Source organism: Solanum verrucosum, unplaced genomic scaffold (genome assembly GCF_900185275.1).
Source record: "Solanum verrucosum unplaced genomic scaffold, falcon-dt-bn FXZP01000261.1, whole genome shotgun sequence".
Lineage (NCBI taxonomy): Eukaryota > Viridiplantae > Streptophyta > Magnoliopsida > Solanales > Solanaceae > Solanum > Solanum verrucosum.
In genome coordinates this window covers 6,687,390-6,708,732 of record NW_026019969.1, presented here as the reverse complement: position 1 = coordinate 6,708,732, position 21,343 = coordinate 6,687,390, and the positions used below count along the sequence as shown (strand labels likewise).

The 21,343-nt window shown below is 30.7% G+C and overlaps 4 protein-coding genes across 4 annotated transcripts in view; 2 read left to right on the top strand and 2 right to left on the bottom strand.

Annotated features, from left to right (window-relative positions):
• The first annotated feature begins 2,409 nt into the window (after window positions 1–2,409).
• On the top strand, window positions 2,410–6,922 carry LOC125815337 (calmodulin-binding protein 60 B-like). Its single transcript, XM_049494787.1, is given in 10 exon segments — window positions 2,410–2,530; window positions 2,760–2,880; window positions 2,967–3,042; window positions 3,796–3,836; window positions 3,971–4,017; window positions 4,020–4,457; window positions 4,710–4,870; window positions 4,968–5,165; window positions 5,251–5,419; window positions 6,081–6,922. Coding segments are annotated over 10 exon segments (1,707 nt in total). The 5' UTR covers window positions 2,410–2,502; the 3' UTR covers window positions 6,509–6,922.
• Window positions 3,606–21,343, bottom strand: part of LOC125815344 (pre-mRNA-splicing factor 38) — a 157,379-nt gene continuing 139,641 nt past the window's right edge. Inside the window, exon 6 of the mRNA XM_049494797.1 lies at window positions 3,606–3,615. The gene's annotated coding sequence lies outside the window, so the exon portion shown is untranslated. The remainder of the gene's footprint in view (window positions 3,616–21,343) is intronic.
• On the top strand, window positions 8,465–10,405 carry LOC125815356 (uncharacterized). Its single transcript, XM_049494810.1, has 5 exons — window positions 8,465–8,873; window positions 9,021–9,108; window positions 9,224–9,291; window positions 9,863–9,922; window positions 10,014–10,405. Exons 1-5 carry the CDS (start codon window positions 8,766–8,768, stop codon window positions 10,191–10,193), a joined length of 504 nt encoding a protein of 167 aa, XP_049350767.1. The 5' UTR covers window positions 8,465–8,765; the 3' UTR covers window positions 10,194–10,405.
• LOC125816768 (proteasome subunit beta type-6-like) lies at window positions 19,949–20,662 on the bottom strand. Its single transcript, XM_049496388.1, has one exon. The coding sequence runs from the start codon at window positions 20,660–20,662 to the stop codon at window positions 19,949–19,951; it is 714 nt and encodes a 237-aa protein (XP_049352345.1).

The window sequence follows — 21,343 nt, the reverse complement described above, 5'->3', positions numbered from 1 at the left end:
CTTCACTGATGTAAATACACCGTATATATTATTGTTATTGTTGTATAACAAGAAAACAAAGCATCCTAATCTCCGGTCTTGTCATTGGCGTTAGTTTTTGTGTTTATTACTTAATAAAGTACTGTTAAGTACTTTTTTATTTTTTCCCCCCATTGGAGTGGAAATTTTGATTTTATATTTACTTTATAGTTTACATCAAGACTTTTTTGTTAGGATTCAAATTTGTTAGTCTCTTTCACGCTGGTTGGTTGTCTTCATTACCAAACGCGTTGGTTTTATCTAATTTTTCAATCTCAAAATTTAAGAAAATATGGTGTTTTAGATCAAAATTCAAATATAGAAAGACTTGCATAATATACATGATTAATGTATAATCATGGGTTTCTTATGTATGGTTGATTATTAATAGACTTTCATATATGGACTAAAGATTTGAAAATGACCAAATTCATGTTCATTTCATTAGATATTTTTTATTTGAACTACGTAATTAAAAAAAATTCTACTTAAAATATCACTTATTTATAAACATACATGTATAGTCCATATATGAATGTCTGAATAGTCCGTTTATGGTCATCAAAATCACTTAATTTTTATTTTTATTTTTATTTAATTTAAAAATGGAATTCAATTTTGTCTGATTAGTTTGGTCATCCAATTTTACATGGTTAATTTTCTAATAATTTAAACTAAAAATACAATTTTTGTTAACTATTTAATGACGTAGCAACTTTAAATATCTCTTAAAAAATTATTTTTAAAATTACAATCAATATTTAGATTTTTTTAAGCATCCAACCCAATGTTTGTAATAACATTCAACTAACACAAGGGCACTTATGATCAATGAAGTAGGTTGAACCAAGAATATGATATGATGGTCAATGAAATGAGTTGGTTCTTGGTGAGAGGTTATAAATATTCCGTGAAATCAATTGAGGTGCACCCAAGCTAAGATGGATACCACGATTAAAAAAAGAACTCGATTAAAAGAACATGTAATAAATATATTTTTATCCTATTAAATTAATATAATTTGATGAAAGTAACCTAAACACCCTTATTTTATCATAATATTATTAATACTCTCCTTTCCCCACATTAGTTGTCCATCTTACTGTAAATTATGGATCCGGCTCCTCTCCATTACTCATTTCCTCCATTTCGTCATGTGCACGTCTAGATGAGAGATATGTGTCTTATTTAAGAATATATTGTAATTCTTACCAAATTTGGAGAATAGTTTTCTAAAATTAGTTGACTTAACTATGGTTATGATATTTATTAATATAATATAATCTTGACCTTTAAATTTTAAATAATACACATGTCTCTCATCTAGACGTGTACTTGACGAAATGGAGGGAAGTCAAATCCGTGTAAATTATTATCTCAAGTTACTTGTTAATTTACAAAATAAAAATAAAATTAATGTATTTTTTTCTATTTTACTTTTATACTTTATGGCACTAATACCCGCATTATATCTTAACAAAATGAATAACTACTCCTTATGTCCAACAATACTTGTTCATTATTGACTTTGCATATTTCTTAAGAAATTATAAACAGAAGTCGAGTTGCATATCGGTTGTTTCGGTTTTGAAGTTTATCTATTTGGCTTATTGATTATCGTTTTGTAGAGATGCTAAACCGTTATAGAACCATAAAAATATTGACTTATTAGTTATTGGTTTATCGGTTTTTGATCGTTATCGGTTTAACCGTTAAGATTTGACACAAAAAAAACAACATTGAAAATCACTTAGAAACAAGGTGACAAACCAAATAAACAAAGCACATGAGTTCACAAGTTATATTTTGCTAAAAAACAAACACTTTTACGTTGTAGAATAACCAAGTGTTTGAGACAACCAAAAATAAAAGTAGGAAACCAAACTCTAAGCAAAACACTTTATATACAAAATGATATAAATACAATTATTTAAGTTACTATCGGGTTATCGGTTAACCCGTTAAGAAAAAACTTCAAACCGTTAAGAACCGATAACCCGATAACAAAAAAAATCAAAACCGTTATCAAAACTGCAACCAATAACCCAATAACTTTTTTTGGGTTTGGGTTATCGGTTTCGATTCGATTTTGAACAACTCTAAACAGAAAGGTAATTTTATTATATTACTTTTTGAATAAAATAAATATAATATCTTGAAAAATGTAATAATATAGTTGATAACAATTATTGAACGGAGGAAATAATATATAACGAGGAGTCGCAAATACGCGTGCATTGATTATGTGTCTTAGTGGCAGTTCCACAAAGTTTGGGTTGATTAGATCCTCTATATTCTTGTAACTAAACTTTCCTTGTATTTTTCTAAGTTCACGCGGTAGGTAATTCATCGTTGCCTACTAATTCTGGTCATTTTCTTGGATTTTTCTTCTTCTTCAAATCTTGAAAGCCCCCATTGTTCCAAGTTGTGGATTTGATTAATCAGTAAAAGCAACAATATTTTATTCAAGATTCTCTTCTTTTAATGCAGAAGACGACATTGACTTAAACAAGTAAGTCTTTCAGTTTGAATTTTGAATAATAAACACAACCACACATAGCACCCACAATGTGTTTGTGTTAATGTCTAAGAGAACTACACACCCTTTGTGTTTGACAATATAAATTAATTGGATATATATGAAGCTTCTTACCTGTTTCCTGCTAATTTTGGGGTCATTATTTTCTATATAAGACTATAGTTGTTAGCAGTTGAACGTTACCTTCTAACATATTGTGCAGGACTATTGGTATCACTCCCAAATTGGACTTTGATGGTACAGAAACGGAATATCAATCAGGATAATGATGAAAACTCTAAGTTTCCACCTAGGGAATCTAAGCGCCAACATCCTTCTAATGCGTATGTTGATTAAAGTTTCTGTCTTTCATCTGTTTTTTTGTGAATTTGGGTTGCATTGTTCTGATTGGTGTTTTTTTTTTTCACAGGCTTTTTTCAGGGTTAAGGAGTTACTCTTCTCCACAAGAACTTGCACTAAGGTTGGAGCCCTCAATCCGAAGCTGGGTAAGATTCTACTTGCTAAGCAAGAAAAATACTACTAGTATTATATCTTTCTGTTTGTAGGAGAAATACAATTTAGTCTTCAAGATTGTGCTAAGGGACAGAATTCGTTAAATTTTGAAAACCTCATGAGCCTTTTTTGATTGGAAAAGTTCATTTGGTTAGTGAATATCAGGTTAAAGCCTGGACTTCCTTGACATTTGACAAGATATCTTCACATTTGTTCATCAAGTTGCATTTTACATTTCTGTAAGTTTTGTCTGCATATTGATAAGTTACAAGGTTTTCTCAGATTGCTTGCTATCCGAAGTGTTCTTTACCTTTTCTTAATCCTTTTTGCCAGCCATTGAATATCTGTAGTATGTATCTCAGAAGATTCCTTTCTTCATCGTTTACTTCTCCATCTTGGTGATCTTTCCTTTCATCTGATTGATCTTGATTGGAGGATTGTTATCGGATTGTGTTATTAGTGATATATGATTTAGTCCTTGTTCAATTACTGTTGGACAGTACCAGGCCATGTGAATTCTGCCGGTATACAGAGTGCCAGTGAAATTGTCATTCACAGGGCAAAAGCTTGAAATATTTCTGTTCAATTCCCAATTGGAGTAGTCTTGAAAATTATTGCTATATGGAAGCTAAAATTAGTTATTGTCAACAGAGAGGAGGAGTATTTTGTTTTATTTATTTTACTTTGATTTGTCTTGTGTTAAAGTTTCCATGTTTATCATCCTTGGTTTTCTTAAATGGTGATAGGTGCGTGAAGAGATTGAGAGAACACTTCAATCTACCCTGAGGTCAGTTCTTGCACAATGAGGAATTATGTTGTTTTCTTAACTATAAACTTACCATTCTCTAAGCATCGGCATGAATGTGTTGGTTGATATTGGTATACAATGATTTACAAAGGGATTTCTTTTGGTTGTTGCAGATCCTCACTTAATGATGACGAGACTTCTCAATCTAGGGCTATTCAGTTACTTTTGACGATGCACTCCCTTCTTCCCTTTTCACGGGCAGTAAAGTATCCAGGGACAATAGGCCCATTAAAGTTCTCTTGCATGATGCTAGTTCGAACCAGAGAATAACATCTGGACCGTTATCTTCGGCAAAAGTTGATGTGGTTGTTCTTAATGGGGAATTTAATCCCAACGATCTAGAAGACTGGAGTGAGGAAGAGTTCAGCAAAAAGGTTATTCGTGCAAGAGAAGGAAAACGTCCATTATTAACTGGAGATTTAATCATTCAGCTAAGGGATGGTGTGGGATATCTGGGTGATATCAGCTTCACTGACAATTCAAGCTGGGTAAAGAGCAGGACCTTTAGGTTGGGATTGAAATTGATTAACCGCTCTGGTGAATTTAGGGTCAGAGAAGGAGTTAGCAAGCCTTTTACTGTGAGAGATCATCGTGGGGAGGGTAAGTTCTTTTTACCTGCCCTTATCTCCATTAACCTGTTATAACACCCTGCAAAGCGGAAGAAGAGGGCAGTTGGGTAGAAATTTGCTTAGCTTTGCTATATTATCCACTTCTACTTTCCTCATGCAGATTTGAGTATCCATTTTGTTGAGATGTTGCTCGTAGTACAACTGATTTCCAGTCTTTGCGCATATTATTTTGATGTAATATATCGGGCTGACGTTGTTTTATTTTCTTATTCCTTTGGTTTAGCTTATAAGAAGCATTACCCTCCCACTTTGGGCGATGAGATCTGGCGGTTGGAAAAGATTGCCAAAGATGGTGCTTCACACAAACGGTTGAGTAATGAAGGAATATCATGTGTGAAAGAGTTCCTACGGCTGTTTGTCACTGATCCATCTCTTTTACGTAAGGTAAGGTCATCCTTAATTACATTAAGAATGTTGTCTTTGGTCTGAAGTCGACCTTTTATTTATATAAAGTTTGTTTTTGGTGTCATCTAAATTATAGATGCTGGCTTGTGGGAACAACATATGGGAGAAAATAACTGAACATGTGAGCACTTGTCTGTTAGACAACAGCGAGTGGTACATCTACAACGCTGGAGAAAGTATTGTACTTCTGTTCAACTGCATCTATGAACTTGTAGGTGCAATTCTTGATGGACAAAATTTCCAGTCCATTGACAAATTAGATGTATTTCAGAAGGTCTGTACTCTGTATCCCACATAGATATTTATTTGTTTCCTTACTGTAAGAGTTAAGAAGCTGATGATATTCTTATAACTGCCAGCGGATGGTGGAAGACTTTAAGCGTAGTGTTTATAAAAATTTGAATTGTCTAGCTCCCCTTGAGGACCGTTCTTTGATTGGCCAAGCAGCCCTTACATCCAATCTGCAAAATGGCCTTTCTCATATTCCTAGTTCAAGCCAACAGAATATGAACTACTCAGATGAGCAAGGTATGAACCATCAAATCTTCTTCTGCAGTCATATGCCTCTTTTTACCATTTATTTTTCCATTTTCTTTTGTTGTGTATTTCTTTTAATCTTTTGGTCGTGTGGGGTGTGTGTGTGTGTGGGGGGGGGGGGGGGGTATGGCAAGAGTATGCTTTTAACCAAGCATTTTGATACATTTGATTGTGCATAACTTAGTTGTGTTCTTGAAAATATTTTCACTTCTTAGGAGCTAATATTGAACTTCTTTTAGTGTCTAAACCATCTAAATAGTACTCCCTCTGATTCAATTTGATTATCTAGTTTTGACTTGACACGAAGTTCAAGAAAGTAAAGAAGACTTTTAGATCTTGTGATATTAAATTAAAAATATGTTGAATGTACCAAAATGTCCTTTAATCTTGTGGTCTTAAACATACCACGTGGAAAGTTGAAATTAAAGAGTTGCCACAAAAGTAAAGAGACATTTTTTTTAAACAGACTAAAAAGAGAAGTAAAGACAACAAATTGAAATGGAAGTAAGTATAACTTAAAGACCTGCATTTACTTACCCTCCCATTCCAGGTGGTAGTTCCTTTTGGAAGGGCTCTTTGGACCAATTTTTTTTTGTTATTCCTCTTTTTTGCCTGAGAAATGATTTTATGACTATAAAAATGTGTTCTGCAGGTCAAGTGGAGTTCCAGAGCAACTCTGATCATGCCACAATTTCATCACCGCTAGCCTACACAGCTCAACAGGATAGTCCAACTGCAGTGTCCATGCCTGAACGCTTTCATGGAATGCAAGCATTTAATCCGACCTTGGCAAACAGTTTCTTGCTTGGTGATCCCTGCTCCAGTATCTACCCTGGTGATTATGATTGGGGTTCCAATGGTTCATTTGATTCACTAGGGATGACCGATTATCTACCTCCCAACAACAATTATCAGTTTGAGACACCAGTGTGGCAAGGGAATGGATTGTTAGCGAGTTCAAGTGTTCAGCCGGTGTCACCTAATATTGGCATTCACATCACAAGACGTGGAAATCCTAGAGCCATTTGGTGCACAATCCGTGCTGTCCTGAAATGGAAAACATTGGTTAAGCGAAAGTAGCTATTTGAAGGTTGAAAGGCTTTTACAAGTAGATATCTGAAGTTTGTTCGAGATATAACCAGGAAACTTCACCTCCATCTCTCAGCCTGCCTATTCTTTGAACTCTTGGGTATTTTGAAACATAAATATATTTATATGTCCATTACATATAGCATCCATCGTATATATGTGAGTAAATTGTACATATAGTAAGGTTTTTGTCAGGATGAAGGTGCATGTAGGATAATTTTTCTTGCAGAAACAGTAGCAAGATATCAAATGTTATGCTACCGCAAATGCCATCGTCCTTGGAGGAGTTTAGTGCTACCTCTTTACTAATAGTACTAGTAGTTTTCTTGTGTGTTTTCTGCATCAGATGTAATAAATGGTGCTTGTACAGGAAGTAATATTATTACCTTAATTATTAGTTTGTAATAATGAGATGCTATGTCAATTGTTGTCAGCTGTATCCTTGGAACTCGTCGGGCCCCATTGTACATTTTCTGTCATTACACTTCGTGGTATATAAACATATAGCTGTACATTACCTAATTGTTGGGAATCTTAGTAACTCGGTTGGTTGCCTATTTGAACTTTCATCTTATAGGTGAAGGTTCAATTCTTCATCTTGTAATCCGTTTCCCCTTCCCCCACCCCTCAATTTTATATTTTAAAAAAGTGTTTATCTAATATTAGTGTTGGACATAAACCTTCTGAGTTTGGGAGTCACATGCGGGCATTTCCAACCTAACCCTCTATTTACTTTCCAAAATAGAGTTTTTTATTTTTTCAGACAATTAACTCCAACCCAATTCTCTATTTTAGTCTCTAAAAAATAATATTTTTTTTCTTCAATATTATATTTTTATTTTTATTTTATTCCTACTTTTTATTTCATTATATCAAAATATAGAGAATAAAAAGTAAAATAGAAGTGAATTGGAGATGTTCTAATAAAAGAATGATTTGATGTTTTTAACTATGAGTTTAACTGCTTTGTTGGGGGCTCAAGAGTCAAGTGACAATACTATCACAAACTTTCACTTAATGCCACATATGTCTTATCTTTTACACTATGAGCCCCTCGAGGTATTTTTGTAAACTTTCCAACAACCACATAATATTATTGGCCAAAATGACAGAAATAGCCTTTTAGCTTTTGGCTTCAAAACCACCTAAATTTCCTTAAAAAAAAGAAAATTACCTTTGACATTTTTTTTGTTTACTTTACTCATTTTATTTCATTTACTTGACTTTTTCAATATCTTTACTTTCTTTTTTACTTAATTCATTTTATCTCTCATTCTATAAAATGTTTCTTAATTTTTTTATGTTTGGTTGGCTTAAATATTTTAAAAAATATTTCTCAAATAAACTTATTTTTTTCAAATAATAATTTTTTCTTACCTCACTCCGTACCCCGACCCTCCCCATTCAAAAAAACAAAATTTTTAAAATTTTCTTTTTAAAAAAAAATCAATTTATTTTGTTACTACACCCAAACTAGCCCCTCCCCCAACAAAAAAAAATTAACAACTTAAAATTTTATTTTTGAAAAACTAATTAACAACTTACATTTTTGCTCTACAAGTTTTATGATTTTTGTTGGTAGAACAAAGATTTGAGACCAGTACACTTGAATTAAGAAGAACCCATTTATTGATCACGTTACTAAAGCAAAGCTTTAATATTGAATACCGCTAAATGAATTCAAATCTCTCTAGAATAGTAATAATATTTGTGTACGCTCTACACTCTCCTAGTATAAATGATTATTATAATTTTATTGTTAAATGGGTTCAATAATCTTTCCCGCTCTATTTAAAGACAACCCGAAACCATAACTGAGACACATAGTACATCTTGACCCGGGAACGACAACGACTTTTTCGGATCCAATGGCACCTATCGTAAATTCTGCTAACCGTCGAACCTAATTCCAAAACTCTCCTCAATAAAATATCTTCTCTCTTCTCGAACCTTCTTTCTTGGCGTCACAAACTCTTTTCTTGCTTAGATATTTTCATCTTTCCTTCCTTTAACACAATCATCTTCTCCACGTTACACATTGCGTTTCTGCCTCCATCTTTTCTTTTGCCTCTTCAAATTCTCTAAATTATTGCTCCAGTTTCTGGTTCGTAACTGCATTTATCTATGGTTTAATTGAATTAATAACTTTTTTTCTCTACTCTGTACCCGTCAATTTAGGTACAGTTTCTGTTTTCGCATCATTTTTTTGGGATTTTGGCTCTGATTTGAGACAAAACAAAAAACGGTTATGGATCGAGAAGGAGGATCAGCCGGATCTTGTTATTATTCAGTTCTAGGGATACGCAATGATGCCTCCTGCTCCGACATTCGCTCAGCTTATCGGAAACTAGCTCTGGTACGCCATAGTTTCTTCACGTTATGTATTTATAAAATTTTATGAGAGAAAAAAATTACAACATTTTGTACAAATATATAGTACTCTGTATAGAAGTGTATGTGTGAGTATTGTAACATCAGCGTGAATTTTGGGTGATTTGTGAAGAAATGGCACCCGGATAGGTGTGCGAAGAATCCGTCGGTGGCCGGAGAAGCGAAACTCCGATTTCAGAAAATCCAAGAGGCCTATTCAGGTTACAATTCTTCACTTTTACCAGGCGTGTGTGTGGTTATTTTACTTGTTGAAAAATGTCCTACTTTTGAAGAGGAAATTGACGGCGGTTAGTTGTCCTTTATTTGTATTGGCAGTTCTCTCCGATCAAGACAAGAGGTCAATGTACGACGCCGGTTTCCTTGATATGCTTGAGGAAGACGAAGTACGTAAATTTGTTTTTTTTCAGAAAGTAATCATATAACTACTGATACTGCTTCTGCAATTTCTCAACTGCGAGAAATTCTGATCGTGATTTAGCAATTCAGAATTACTACTAATTTTTAGTGATTATGATATTACAATTCCAAATTTATCTCTCCTGAGTCTTTCAATTGCAATTCAACTGAGTATCCCAATTATGCTTTCCAATTAGCTTAAAGAAGATGCAACATGAAGAACAGAACAGTGCAAGAAGTAGCCAAAACAACACCAAAATCATGTGATAATCGAAATACCATTTAAACATACTAAGATAATACAATTACAAATGATAGAAATAAATAAAAAGCAATGAACTACAATAAGACCAGACTACGCTACCTACTACCTTTTTACATGTCTTCCACACCTTCCTATTTAGGGTCATGTTCTCGATAACCCAAAGTTATGTCATATCCTGTCTTATCACCAATCCCCACTAATAAAAAAATACAACTATTACTTTTTCACGAGTTTTAGCCTTCAATTATCATCATGTGGGTATTAAAACACTAATACAATTTGTTTGTATGCAGGGAATGGGTGATTTCCTGCACGATTTGATGAACAGAATGGATCAAAATGTTGGGGCGGCGGTAAGATATTTTAATGAGTTGTACTCCTACATGTCTTGTGTGCGTGTATGATTCAAATTGTATGTATTTATTGTGTAATTAAATGGTGAAGGAGGAGAGTCTAGAGGATTTACAGAGGACATTTGTGGATATGTTTGGTGGAGATTTAGCTAAGATGATGGGTGATGAAACTCCAACGGCAAAGAAGAGGGCACGTGATTCGGGTTGCAGCCCTTGGGCTGCATCAAAACGCAACAATGTTACTAATGTCAACTTCAATGGCACCTGTTAGTTTTAAAGCAAAAATACAGAGAAGGCCTCCTTTTCCTCTCTTTGATGTTGATTTTTGTGGGGCTGGAGAGGAATTAACTTGTTTATTTGGTGGTAGATTAGGCAGAATAGAACCTTTTTTAGACTTTTGATTTCTAAGGAACAAGTTGTTCAAATGTGGGTGCTGTTGAGTTGCGTAATAAAATGTCTCTTTGATTAATTAAATTAATGGTACATCTTTTTGGTGGCTCTTCCAAAATATCTTCCAGTGTTACCTATATTATTTAAGAAATTTGGTACTTATAACATATGATTTGTCTGATCAACTTTTTTGATATTTCGCATGCACTAAACATTCATTGACAAGGTTAAAAATCTGAATGATTCTAAAGTAAATACTACCCCTTTATGGGATATTTTATTTAAGTTACTTTAGTTCTTTTTAAGACAACAAAATCATTCAGCTATTGTCTTTTGATTAAAAAAATTTAAGATGCATGTACGACTTGTCTTATCATATTAAATCTCCAATTTTAATAATATAATGTATTTAATTCATGATCCTTATCCATCTAGGGAAGTATGTAGTTTTTTAGTTTTTGATGCCTACTTTATTTTAAAACTATATATAAATTTTTTTTGGCGAAAAAAAGACATTTTATGGAGCGGAGGAGCATTGAATGGAAAAGATGTAGTAAGAGGAATTAAGGGGTCGTTACTCATTTGTGGAGTGTATTAGCAAAAATAATGTATGCATTAGCTCTATGTATTATTATGAGAATATTATAATGATATAACAAATGAGAGGAGGCATACAAAAATGATTGAGGAGAAGAGGGAAAAGGTGAATGTTTTAATTTAATTAAGGGAAGACGTGTAACGTGGTAGGGAAGGATGGGATGACACATACCCAGTGAGGACGATCATATTTTATACGAATTAAACATAAACAACACGCGGCATTTTTTGTTTAACTCTCTTTAATTTCCCTTTAAAAACTGAAACAACATTATACTGCGCGCAACTACTGCTCCCAAGATCTCCGGCTATGCAAAAATGAAGTCTAAATTTTCATAAACAATTTTGAACTATGAAAAGTAAATGCTTAAAGAAGCTAAAAGGGTTTAACATTTAATTATATAAATAGTATATTTTTTTTCCATAGGGTATGCAATGTATTTTTTCATACTTTCACAATGGGAAAAACGTTTATTTCCTCTCACTCCCCTTATTTGCCACTTGAATCCCAAAAATAATAAAAATCTTCGTTTCTATGTAAGGCCCCAGATAGAAAATGCTACTGCTAATTGAATTTGCTTGTTTATGTATCATATATGTGAGTTGTGGCCACTAGGCCCACCATAACTAACAACTGATGTGAAATTTGCAACTCTGCAAAAGTTCAAGTGTATATTTGTTGACCATATGAATTCTATCTAGCTTCATAAAGATAAAATAATGGTCAGGACCAATTCTATTTATGTATATATATATATATTAAATACTTTATAATATAACGAACACAACATCATGTGTCAGAAGATGGAACTAGAAGTTGTGTTGTTTTGTGTTAATCTTCTTTGGAGTTCCCGGTCTAATTTAATTGATGAGAGAAAATTGTTCAGATGGTAAATATTTTTTATTTTTAACCTACAGATTATGAATTTGAATTACTAAGGGAGTAAAAGATGTGAAAGTTTTCGGAGTAAAAATTAAAATCTAAAAAAGAACAACTCATTTAATTATGTGAATAATAAATTTAATAATAATAATAATAATATTTGGTAATACTTATTAATCAACAAAAGTTTTAGAATGTAAGCGTTAAGAACAAGGAATCACATGTTACACAAAATAAAATATCTTACCATAGAAGGAAGATATTCGCCTTCTGTGGTGAAAAGGGGCGTATGAAGATCATGTGGAATGTATATTTAATGCCAATATCTCTTTCCATTTTCCCTCTTCTTCTTTTTCATGCCATAGCTGATATTTATATTAAAATCTAATTAAATTTAAATTTATGTAAAAAAAAATCATGTTGAAGTAAAATGCTATCTAACAAAAGTGATTTTGTATTTAGCAAAATTTGATTCATTTTTCCTTTTTTATTATTATTTTTATTTTGTTACATTAATCTGAATTGTGATGAAATAATTAAGATACTTTCATTTTTAATTCGAGTTTCAAATTTTTTTTATTGAAAGTGTCGTCTTTATAAATAGATCTTGTAATGCGCTAATTTAGATTTAATTGAGATCCAATCTGAATATTGATGAACACCTAACTGGAAGAAAAAAACTTATTTCACTACTACTATAATTATTTCTTTGTTTGTCTAGGTTTTACTTGGTATGAAGTTTAAAAAATAAAAATGACTTTTGATCTTGTGATTTTAAATTAACGATAATAAAATAATTAAAATATTTTTTAATTTTGTTGTCTTAAATATGTTATTGGAAAGTAAAAATTAAGGAATTATCAATAAAAAAAAATTTAAATAGAGAAAATAAATAAATTATGCCAAACAAAAACGAATAAAGTTGAATTATTTTTCTTTCTAAATTTAGCCAAGTTGCTACCTTTTTGTTTCTATTTCCAATTATATATTAATCCAGTTTCTAGATCATTCCATTTTGTAATTCACGTAATCAATGACGTCTCCATCTCTCGTATCTTTTTAACTTCTCTCTCTACATCGAAAGAATTAAATTTGGAAGCACTAAACTCATTAATTAAGTTTGATCTTTTCAATATTTGTGGAACAACTCTTAATGATTTATTCAATTATTTTTTTGAAAATGTTTTTTTTTTTTTTAAGTTACTACCTCATATTTTTTTAATATGGTTATACCTATCTATTTTTCTTCATTGATTTCATTATTTCAATAAATATCTAAATTCATGTATATATATTCGAAAGAGATAAGCTCACGTTTAAGTGGCTATCAAAATACTTTTCATTTATATTTTTAACGATATCATTATAAATGGCTATCTAGCATTAATGCGTTATTTATATATGATTCATTAAATTTGAATTTATACATAGCAAAACTTATTTCTAAAGGCTTTATTATTATTATTTTCAAGATTTCGAACCCGAAGATATTATTTATGTCTAGCTGATATCTAAACTTGAGGAACTCCTTATGAAGAAAATAACCAATGTATCTACTTAATTCAAGCCCCATTTTGAGTTGTAATACAAAAGTGATTATTAATAGTTTTTCTGAACATAATTCAAACAAAGAGTAATTTCTCTGGCCAGTAACCCATGTTTGAGAAATTACCTAGGAATATCACTTATGTTTGTTTTAAAACCATAATATCACCCAACTTTACCTCTTTTCCTCAAAATATACTTGACAAAAAAAAAACATTATCTCTCTCCTAATAGGATACCATGTCACATTATTCCTTTTTTATTATTAACATTTTTTAATTCCTTTTTTATTATTAACATTTTTTTTAATTCTTTAAAAACATTACATCCTTTGTAGTTTGACAATATGGTTACCTTATTACTCTAATGAATTAAAATATCAACAAAAAGGGAGTTTGAAGTCAAAAGGGTCATTTTTTTCCTTCAAAAAATAAAAACGGCACATCAAAAAAAATTTTAACCAAAAGGACAAAATCGCTCTTGACGGAGCAATTTTCTTTTGACAAAAATTGACGTCAGCATTTTTATATAAAAAAAAAAAAAAAACATAAAGAACAAGTTTAAATTACATAAATTTCCGGCGGTAGCCATTTAAAAAAAAACCAAGTTTTTTAAAGAATAAATCGCTGCCAAGGCAGCGGTTTTTAGTTTAATTTTTTTTAAAAAATTTCATTTAAATCTTTCAATCGCTGAAAGGGTAAAGATTTTTTTAAACAAAGCTTTTTATGAACATCGCTGGCTTCAGTTTTTATTTATTTTTTATTAAATTCTCTGCAAGGGTAGGATTTAATTTTTTTAAAATTTAATTTCTTAAACAAAATCGAATTTTTTTAAAAAAATTTCTTAAACAAAATCGCTGCTATATAGCATCGATTTTAAAGAAAAAATATTTTTTTGAGAAAATCTTTGCGAAGGCAACGATTTTTATTTCTTTTAGCAGAATGACGTCAATTTTTGTCAGAACAAACGGAGCGATTTTGCCCTTTTTTTTTATGTGTCGTTTTTGTTTTTTAAAGAAAAAAAATTGTCCTTTTGGCTCCGGACTCAACAAAAAGGTTTAGTACCCATATAAAAACATTATCTCGCTTGAAAAACTGGAGGAAGCCACATATTTTCTTGAAGAATCGGAGGAGCTCATATTTGGATTTGCCGCCTAATCCCCCAGAACTAGGGTAGAAATTTTTGGGCTATGTAATTTTTTTGTACTAGGTAATATGGGTTGTCTAATTTTTTTTTAAAAAAATGTTAATATTAAAAAAGGAATAATGTGATATGGCATCCTATTAGGAGAAAGATAATGTTTTTTTTGTGTCAAGTATATTTTAAGGAAAAGAGGTAAAGTTGAGTGATATTGTGGTTCTAAAACAAACATAAGTGATATTCTTAGGTAATTTCCCAAACATGGTGACTATCCAGGGAAATTACTCTTCAAATAAAATATTCTGAACTTTTTTTTTGTTTGCTTTTTTTAATGTTAAGAGACAGAATGTGTTGGTTTTTGGTTGGACCGATTATTTTAAAAACTCCCCAAATTATAGCTACGATATCTTCCCACACCGATATTTATTGGTCTCTAGAAGCATTATTTCAGTTTTAATATTTCATCTTTTTCTAGAAATAAGTAATTTAATCAGTTGGATAAATTTATAATGAACTTTTCTTCAATATTTTATTATTTATAGAGGTGATCCATAATGGTTTACTAGAAGTTCCTTTTATTTAATTATAATAAATAAAGTAGTTATAGAAAAATAATAAGAAACTGGTTCTACTTCTTTATTCTCTGGCCATTATCCTATTTTGCTATTTCATTGATTCTTTTGACTGGTTTTTTTTCTAATAAATAAAAATGTGGAAAAAGGGTTAAATATACTCTGAATTATTCGATATGAGTCAAAAAAAATTTCTTTGTTTTAGAACAACGGTTAGTAAGAACTAAGACGAGTAATTTTACTATTTTGATAGTTGAAGGATACTTTTCAATAAAAAATATAATAATAAGAATATTTTTGAGCCAAAAATATAGCTGATGATAAAATCCACCCACTTTAAATAGTTTAGAGATATATCTAACCATTTTTTCCTAAAGTCAAATCTGACCGTGTGAAATTAGTTACAAACATCTATTTGATACAAGCTTGTTTGCATTGGGTGTATATCAAAATAATGCAAACTACTATGGTTAAGGTTAAGTAATTTAATAAAATTAAAATATAGATTAGTTAAACATAATTAATTTGGTTATAATTGTGAATATTTTAATACATATTATATTATGTATTGATTGATTTGATGTAAATATTCTATATGAATAAATTTGGATTAATTAATTATCCTTCTTCTCAATGGGTTTGTTTGACCATAATGGAAAAGCTAAAAGTGCTTAAATGCTTATATGAAAAAACTATTTTTCAGAAGTCGGTTAAATATATATTATTATTTAATTAATATAGATAAAAATTTGTTTAAATTAATTTGCTAAAAACAATCAATTACCCATTTGGCCAATATCCATTCCAGGATGGATGGGTTCGTCTGATAGAACGGCTCGATTAGTGTTACATTATACAAGTAGGAGTTTGATTATATAAAACGTTAATTATTGTGATTTATAATATTTATTTATTTATTTATTTTTAACTATATATTTTTATTTCAAAATACTTGAAACTTCATGTCTGAATTATGAATCTCAAAATTGCAACTGTTAGGCAAATGCTGATGAAAACAAAACCAAAAATTATAAATACGATGAAAGAATAAATATTGCAAAATCTCTAATACATATTGAAACCTAAATTTAATGTATTCATCACACTGCATCTAGAAAAAAAAGAGTATATATTTGTAGCATAAGAACATTGCGACTACAATATTAATAATATTCTTAACAAAACTACTACATTAGTGTTGAAAAAAAACTCGAATCTAAACAATTTTAAAAAAAAATCCTCCCTAGGAACTTCTAAGTTTTTTCGCTCTCATATTGACTCAAATCCACAATCTACCATTGATGTAATCCCTCTTGAATCAAGATACCCTTATTTACATTGATGCAAAGAGATTGAAAGTGCAAGTACCCATTCGAGCAGAGCCCTCCCTCTAATAGGAAGTGTGTTATGAGGGTGAAACGCTCTCGTGACACCTTTTGAGTTGACACTCACAGTTTGAATCCCACAGCTACGAACAATATGTGATGAAATATTTAATGACAATGCCCTCAATATTAATTTCTCAGCTTCTACTTCATTCATCCCTTTCTTCCATTCTTTTTCCAACAATTTATTCAAATGTGCAACCCCATATCCTCCTACACAAAAATTGGATTTCTCCCCAACAATCCCAACATCACTTACCTCGTATATTTTTTTTCCTCCACCAATTATAACACTAGTTTGTAGCATATTTTTCATCCCAGGCTTAAATGCGGTCAATATCGTTTCTATTGTCTCAATTGTGACCTTAATATTTTCTTGTTCAACAATAAAGTTTCGTGCATCTTCTATTAAGATTTCTGTTTCATGCGTACAATGACACGAGACAACATTAGAAGTGAGTTGTGTGATTGTATCAGTGGAACCAAGAATGATACCATCGTCGTATATGACGCCAATAATGGTGGTAGTGTTTGAGGGATTGGGCTTGTTGGAATTAACGTTGAACAAACTCATGTTAAGAAAATTGTTCAAGCTAAAATATTAGTAAGAAAGAAGATGTGTTGTTGAATTGACCAAGGGGATTTCTTTATATAAAGAGTAATTTTTTACTAATTTGATTTGAAGTAGAAATTTATTAACAAGACTTTACTTTAATGGAATCGTAAATTTATAGTTTTGTTATTAGTTCTATTGGATTAGGAAAAGAAATTAAATAGGATACTACTCCTAGTTTAATTAGGATTATGAAGAAGGAAAGTTTCCTAATATTTAATTAATGAGAAACTTCTTTATATCTTTTCAAAAGGCAATTTCGATAAAAACATTTTTCGAAATAAAAATATATTGCCAAACAACTACTTATAAAGTAGTACTAGAATTTTGTGGGCTCCCACTTTTCTATAGCATTGAAGACCAACATTTTCAACCATTTGGGCCGACATCCATTCTAGGATGCTTGGGCTCCTCATTATTATGAAGTTGGTGTTGGGCTGTAGAAATCGATTTTTCTTTAATTTGAAATTTTTGAAGTTTAAGTCGTGTTGAATCATAATTTTTGTAACTAACATTTGTTGCTTTGAATATATTGAAAGTGAAAAAGGGGGTGAGTGGAAAATGTGTCTTGGATGATTTTTTATGGCTAAACACTAATTTCTAATAAAGTGAAAAAAAAATCGAATAATTCTCATGACTAGATCATTTTGCCTAAAGATATTCCCAAAAAATATTTGAGAAAAAATTGGGCAAATATTGCTTGTTCTTATAACTTGTCATTATTTAGCAAAAAATCCAAAGTTTCAAATATTAAAAATTAGAAAAGTCTAGTATTTGAGTCAAATTCTATTATTTGAAAGATTTTAAAATTTTCAAAATTTTAAATTTTAAATTTTTCCAAAACACCTTTCATTTATAGTTTTGGATCGAGTTTCGGTCCTAATTTGTTGTATGGTATTTTTACAGTTAGATACATAGTTTATACAATTTTTATCTGAACTTAATCTTCGGAGTTACTTTTAATGATTATAAGTAGTAATAGTAGTTTTTCGTATACAAATCAATTGTGTTTTTTCATTTACTTTTTCCCCTCTTTTTTCAATTCTATATTAATTGTATTCATAGTTATGACTTTTAATGAAACATGTTTTTTTTGGTAACTGTAATGTTTTATTACCAGATTTTCAATATGTACAAAGTTTGTATACTCTGGATGTGGACATCTTCCACTCTCACAGCCCAACTAATTCAAAGAAAACTATCCTGCTAGTTCTATTCTAAGGATAGAAGTTAAGCATTTGCATATAACATGTAAATCTAGGTAGCATACTAGCTCTACAATTTATGTCTTGTATGATTGTTCTAGTTATCCACTCCATGTTCCTCTCCTTGTTTTGAAAGATCATGTAGTTCCTCTCTTGCCAAATGTAGTATATTGTTGCTGCAAGAGTCATTCTGTATACTTCTGCTTCTGCTTGTATGGTTTTGTTTGAAGCATGCTCTACAGTCCATGTCAGTTCCTCATTCCATCCATTACTGACTTTATTTATTGCTAATCAGTGCAAAACCTTTTGCCATATCCCTTTTGAGATTCGACAGGTGAAGAATAGATGCTGGTGTGATTCATTTTCTTCCTTGCAGAGTGGACATATTACTTCACTTGTGATCCCCCATTTTTCCAATCTATCTCTGGTGTATAATCTTCTCTGAATAGCCAGGTACAGTACAAATATCCATTTAGGATTTCCCTGGTTATTGCAAGTCATTCTCCTCCATGGCACCTTTAATGAAACATGTTTATTATTATAAATAATAATACAAACTTATGACTATTTTTAATAGTTTTTAAGTACTTATGGATATAAGTTATATATATTTTTTAAATCAAATATTTTTTAAAAATCTAAAACCAAACACATGATGAAACTTTATTCAGATCTTCACACAAAAATGACTTGTCAAAAATATTTAAGAAATTAATTTACTGACGATTTCCAATTGATTCCTCTTTTTTTTTTCCTTCATGTATTTGTCTATTTTGTCAAATTAAGATTTTTCAGGTAGTGCTTTTCTGAACATGAACAAAAAATAATACATAAGGATTTTTCTGTAGCATTGTAATTATTTTTTTTGGCAAACTTGTCTTGACTTGCTACTAAGAATAAAGAATTGTATTGTTTATGTTTTGCTCGTTAGTGACTTGTATGTACGTAAATATATGCTATAATTAGTTAAATTATACTAATCGAGCAATAATATTTGTATAACGATGCGACTTAATGTGTTCAAAGATAATTTTAATATTAACAAGAGTACAAGAATATCCACATAATAAATTGAGGCTCGATTAAGCATATTTATTGTTTACCTCTACCAATATATATATATATATATATATATATATATATATATATATATATATATGCAATGTTTATGGTAAATTTAAGTTTAATTTGTTTCAATATAATATTGTTAAGCAAAATAATTAAAATCTTTATTTGGGATATATTCTCAGGAGAGTGGAGACTATTATGTGATACACTATACTTTGAGAAACCATGGCAATTACACTTTTTAGTTCTTTACCTATATTTTTTCCGTCTCAATTTATATGATATAGTTTGAATTTTAAGAGTCAATCAAGTTTTTCTTTGATTCAAATTTCTTTGTCCGCCTTTTAAATATTTTAAATCGTTAATTATTGTGATTTATAATACTTTCGAGTGATTTTCATACACATTGATTTTATTTCAAAAAAACTTAATTATAACTTTTATGTTGGAATTCACAATAAAAAATTAGAAGTTTAAATCTCAAAATTGTGATAATGTTATATGAATTGAGACAGATAGAGCACCCACTTAAGTATATTCTGATGAAATAATATATATGGAAAAAAAAGAAGGGAAAAAACATGTATACGAAGCATAATAAAATCGTGACTATAGTATAATTTTGCCACTATGAATTATCTTTTACCGTCCAATCAACTCCTTCTTGAATCTGGACATCCGCATTGAGGTTGACGCAAGGAGAAAAACGTTCACATACACATTCGAGCACATCCCTCTCCTCAGCCGAATGTTCCAAGTCCAACTCTTCTTGCATAGTCGGAAGTGTGTCACGATGATGAAACACTCTCGTGACACCTTTCGAATTAACACTCGCAGTCTCAATCCCACATATACGAACACCACCTAATGAAATATTTAAGGACAATGTCTTTAATACCAATTTCTCAGCTTCTTCTTCATTCATCCCTTTTCTCCATTCTTTTTCCAAGAATTTATTCAAATATGCAACCCCATATCCTGCTACACAAAAATTGGATTTCTCTGTAACAATCCCAACATCATTTACCTCAAATATTTTCTTTCCTCCACCGATAATAACACTAGTTTGTCCCATATTTTTCATTCCGGAATTAAACGCGGACAACATTTTTCCAATTGTCTTTGCCGTGATAACAACATTTTCTTGATCAAGAATAAAGTTTTGCGCATCTTTCAGTAAGATTTCTGTTTCATGCACACAATGACACGAGACAACATTAGCATTAAGTTGTGTAGTTGTATCAGTGGAACCAAGAATGATACCATCATCGTATGTGACACCAATGATGGTGATGGTGTTTGAGGGGTGAGGTTCGTTGGAACTAACATTGAACGAGATCATGTTAAGAAAATTGATCAAGCTAAAATATTACTATAAAAAGAAGATGAGTTGTTGTATTGACAAAGGGGATTTCTTTATATAAAGAGTAAATTTGTACTAATTGGATTCCAAGTAGGAATTTATTAACAGGACTTTTCAATCGTGAATTTGTTGTTTTGTTATTAGTTCAATTGAGATTAGGAAGAGAAATTAAATATACGACTCCTAGTTCAATTAAATATACGACTCTTAATTATTTTTTGGTAAACTTATCTTGACTTGCTAAGTTGCTATTAAGTGTTATTGGATTATATATTTATGTGTTAACGATGCAGTGTTTAAATTGCTATAAGCCTATAATTAGTTAAATTACACTAATTGAGCAATGATTTTTACATTATTGGTATAATAATGCGACTCAATCGGTTTAAATTCGTCACTGTAGTTGATATTTACAAGTACAAAAATAGCCACTTAATAAAGTTAGGCTTAATCAAACATGTTGTTTATAAGAAGTATAAAACAATAATAATGTATTTGGTGTAATCCAATAAATAAAAAATTGAGAGAGATAGTATATATGCAATTGTATCCATACATGGCATAAAACATAAAGGAGATATTTTTCTGATAAGTATAGGTTTAATGTGTTTCGATAATTATATTGTTAAGTAAATGAATTCAAATCTTTACCTGGAATTC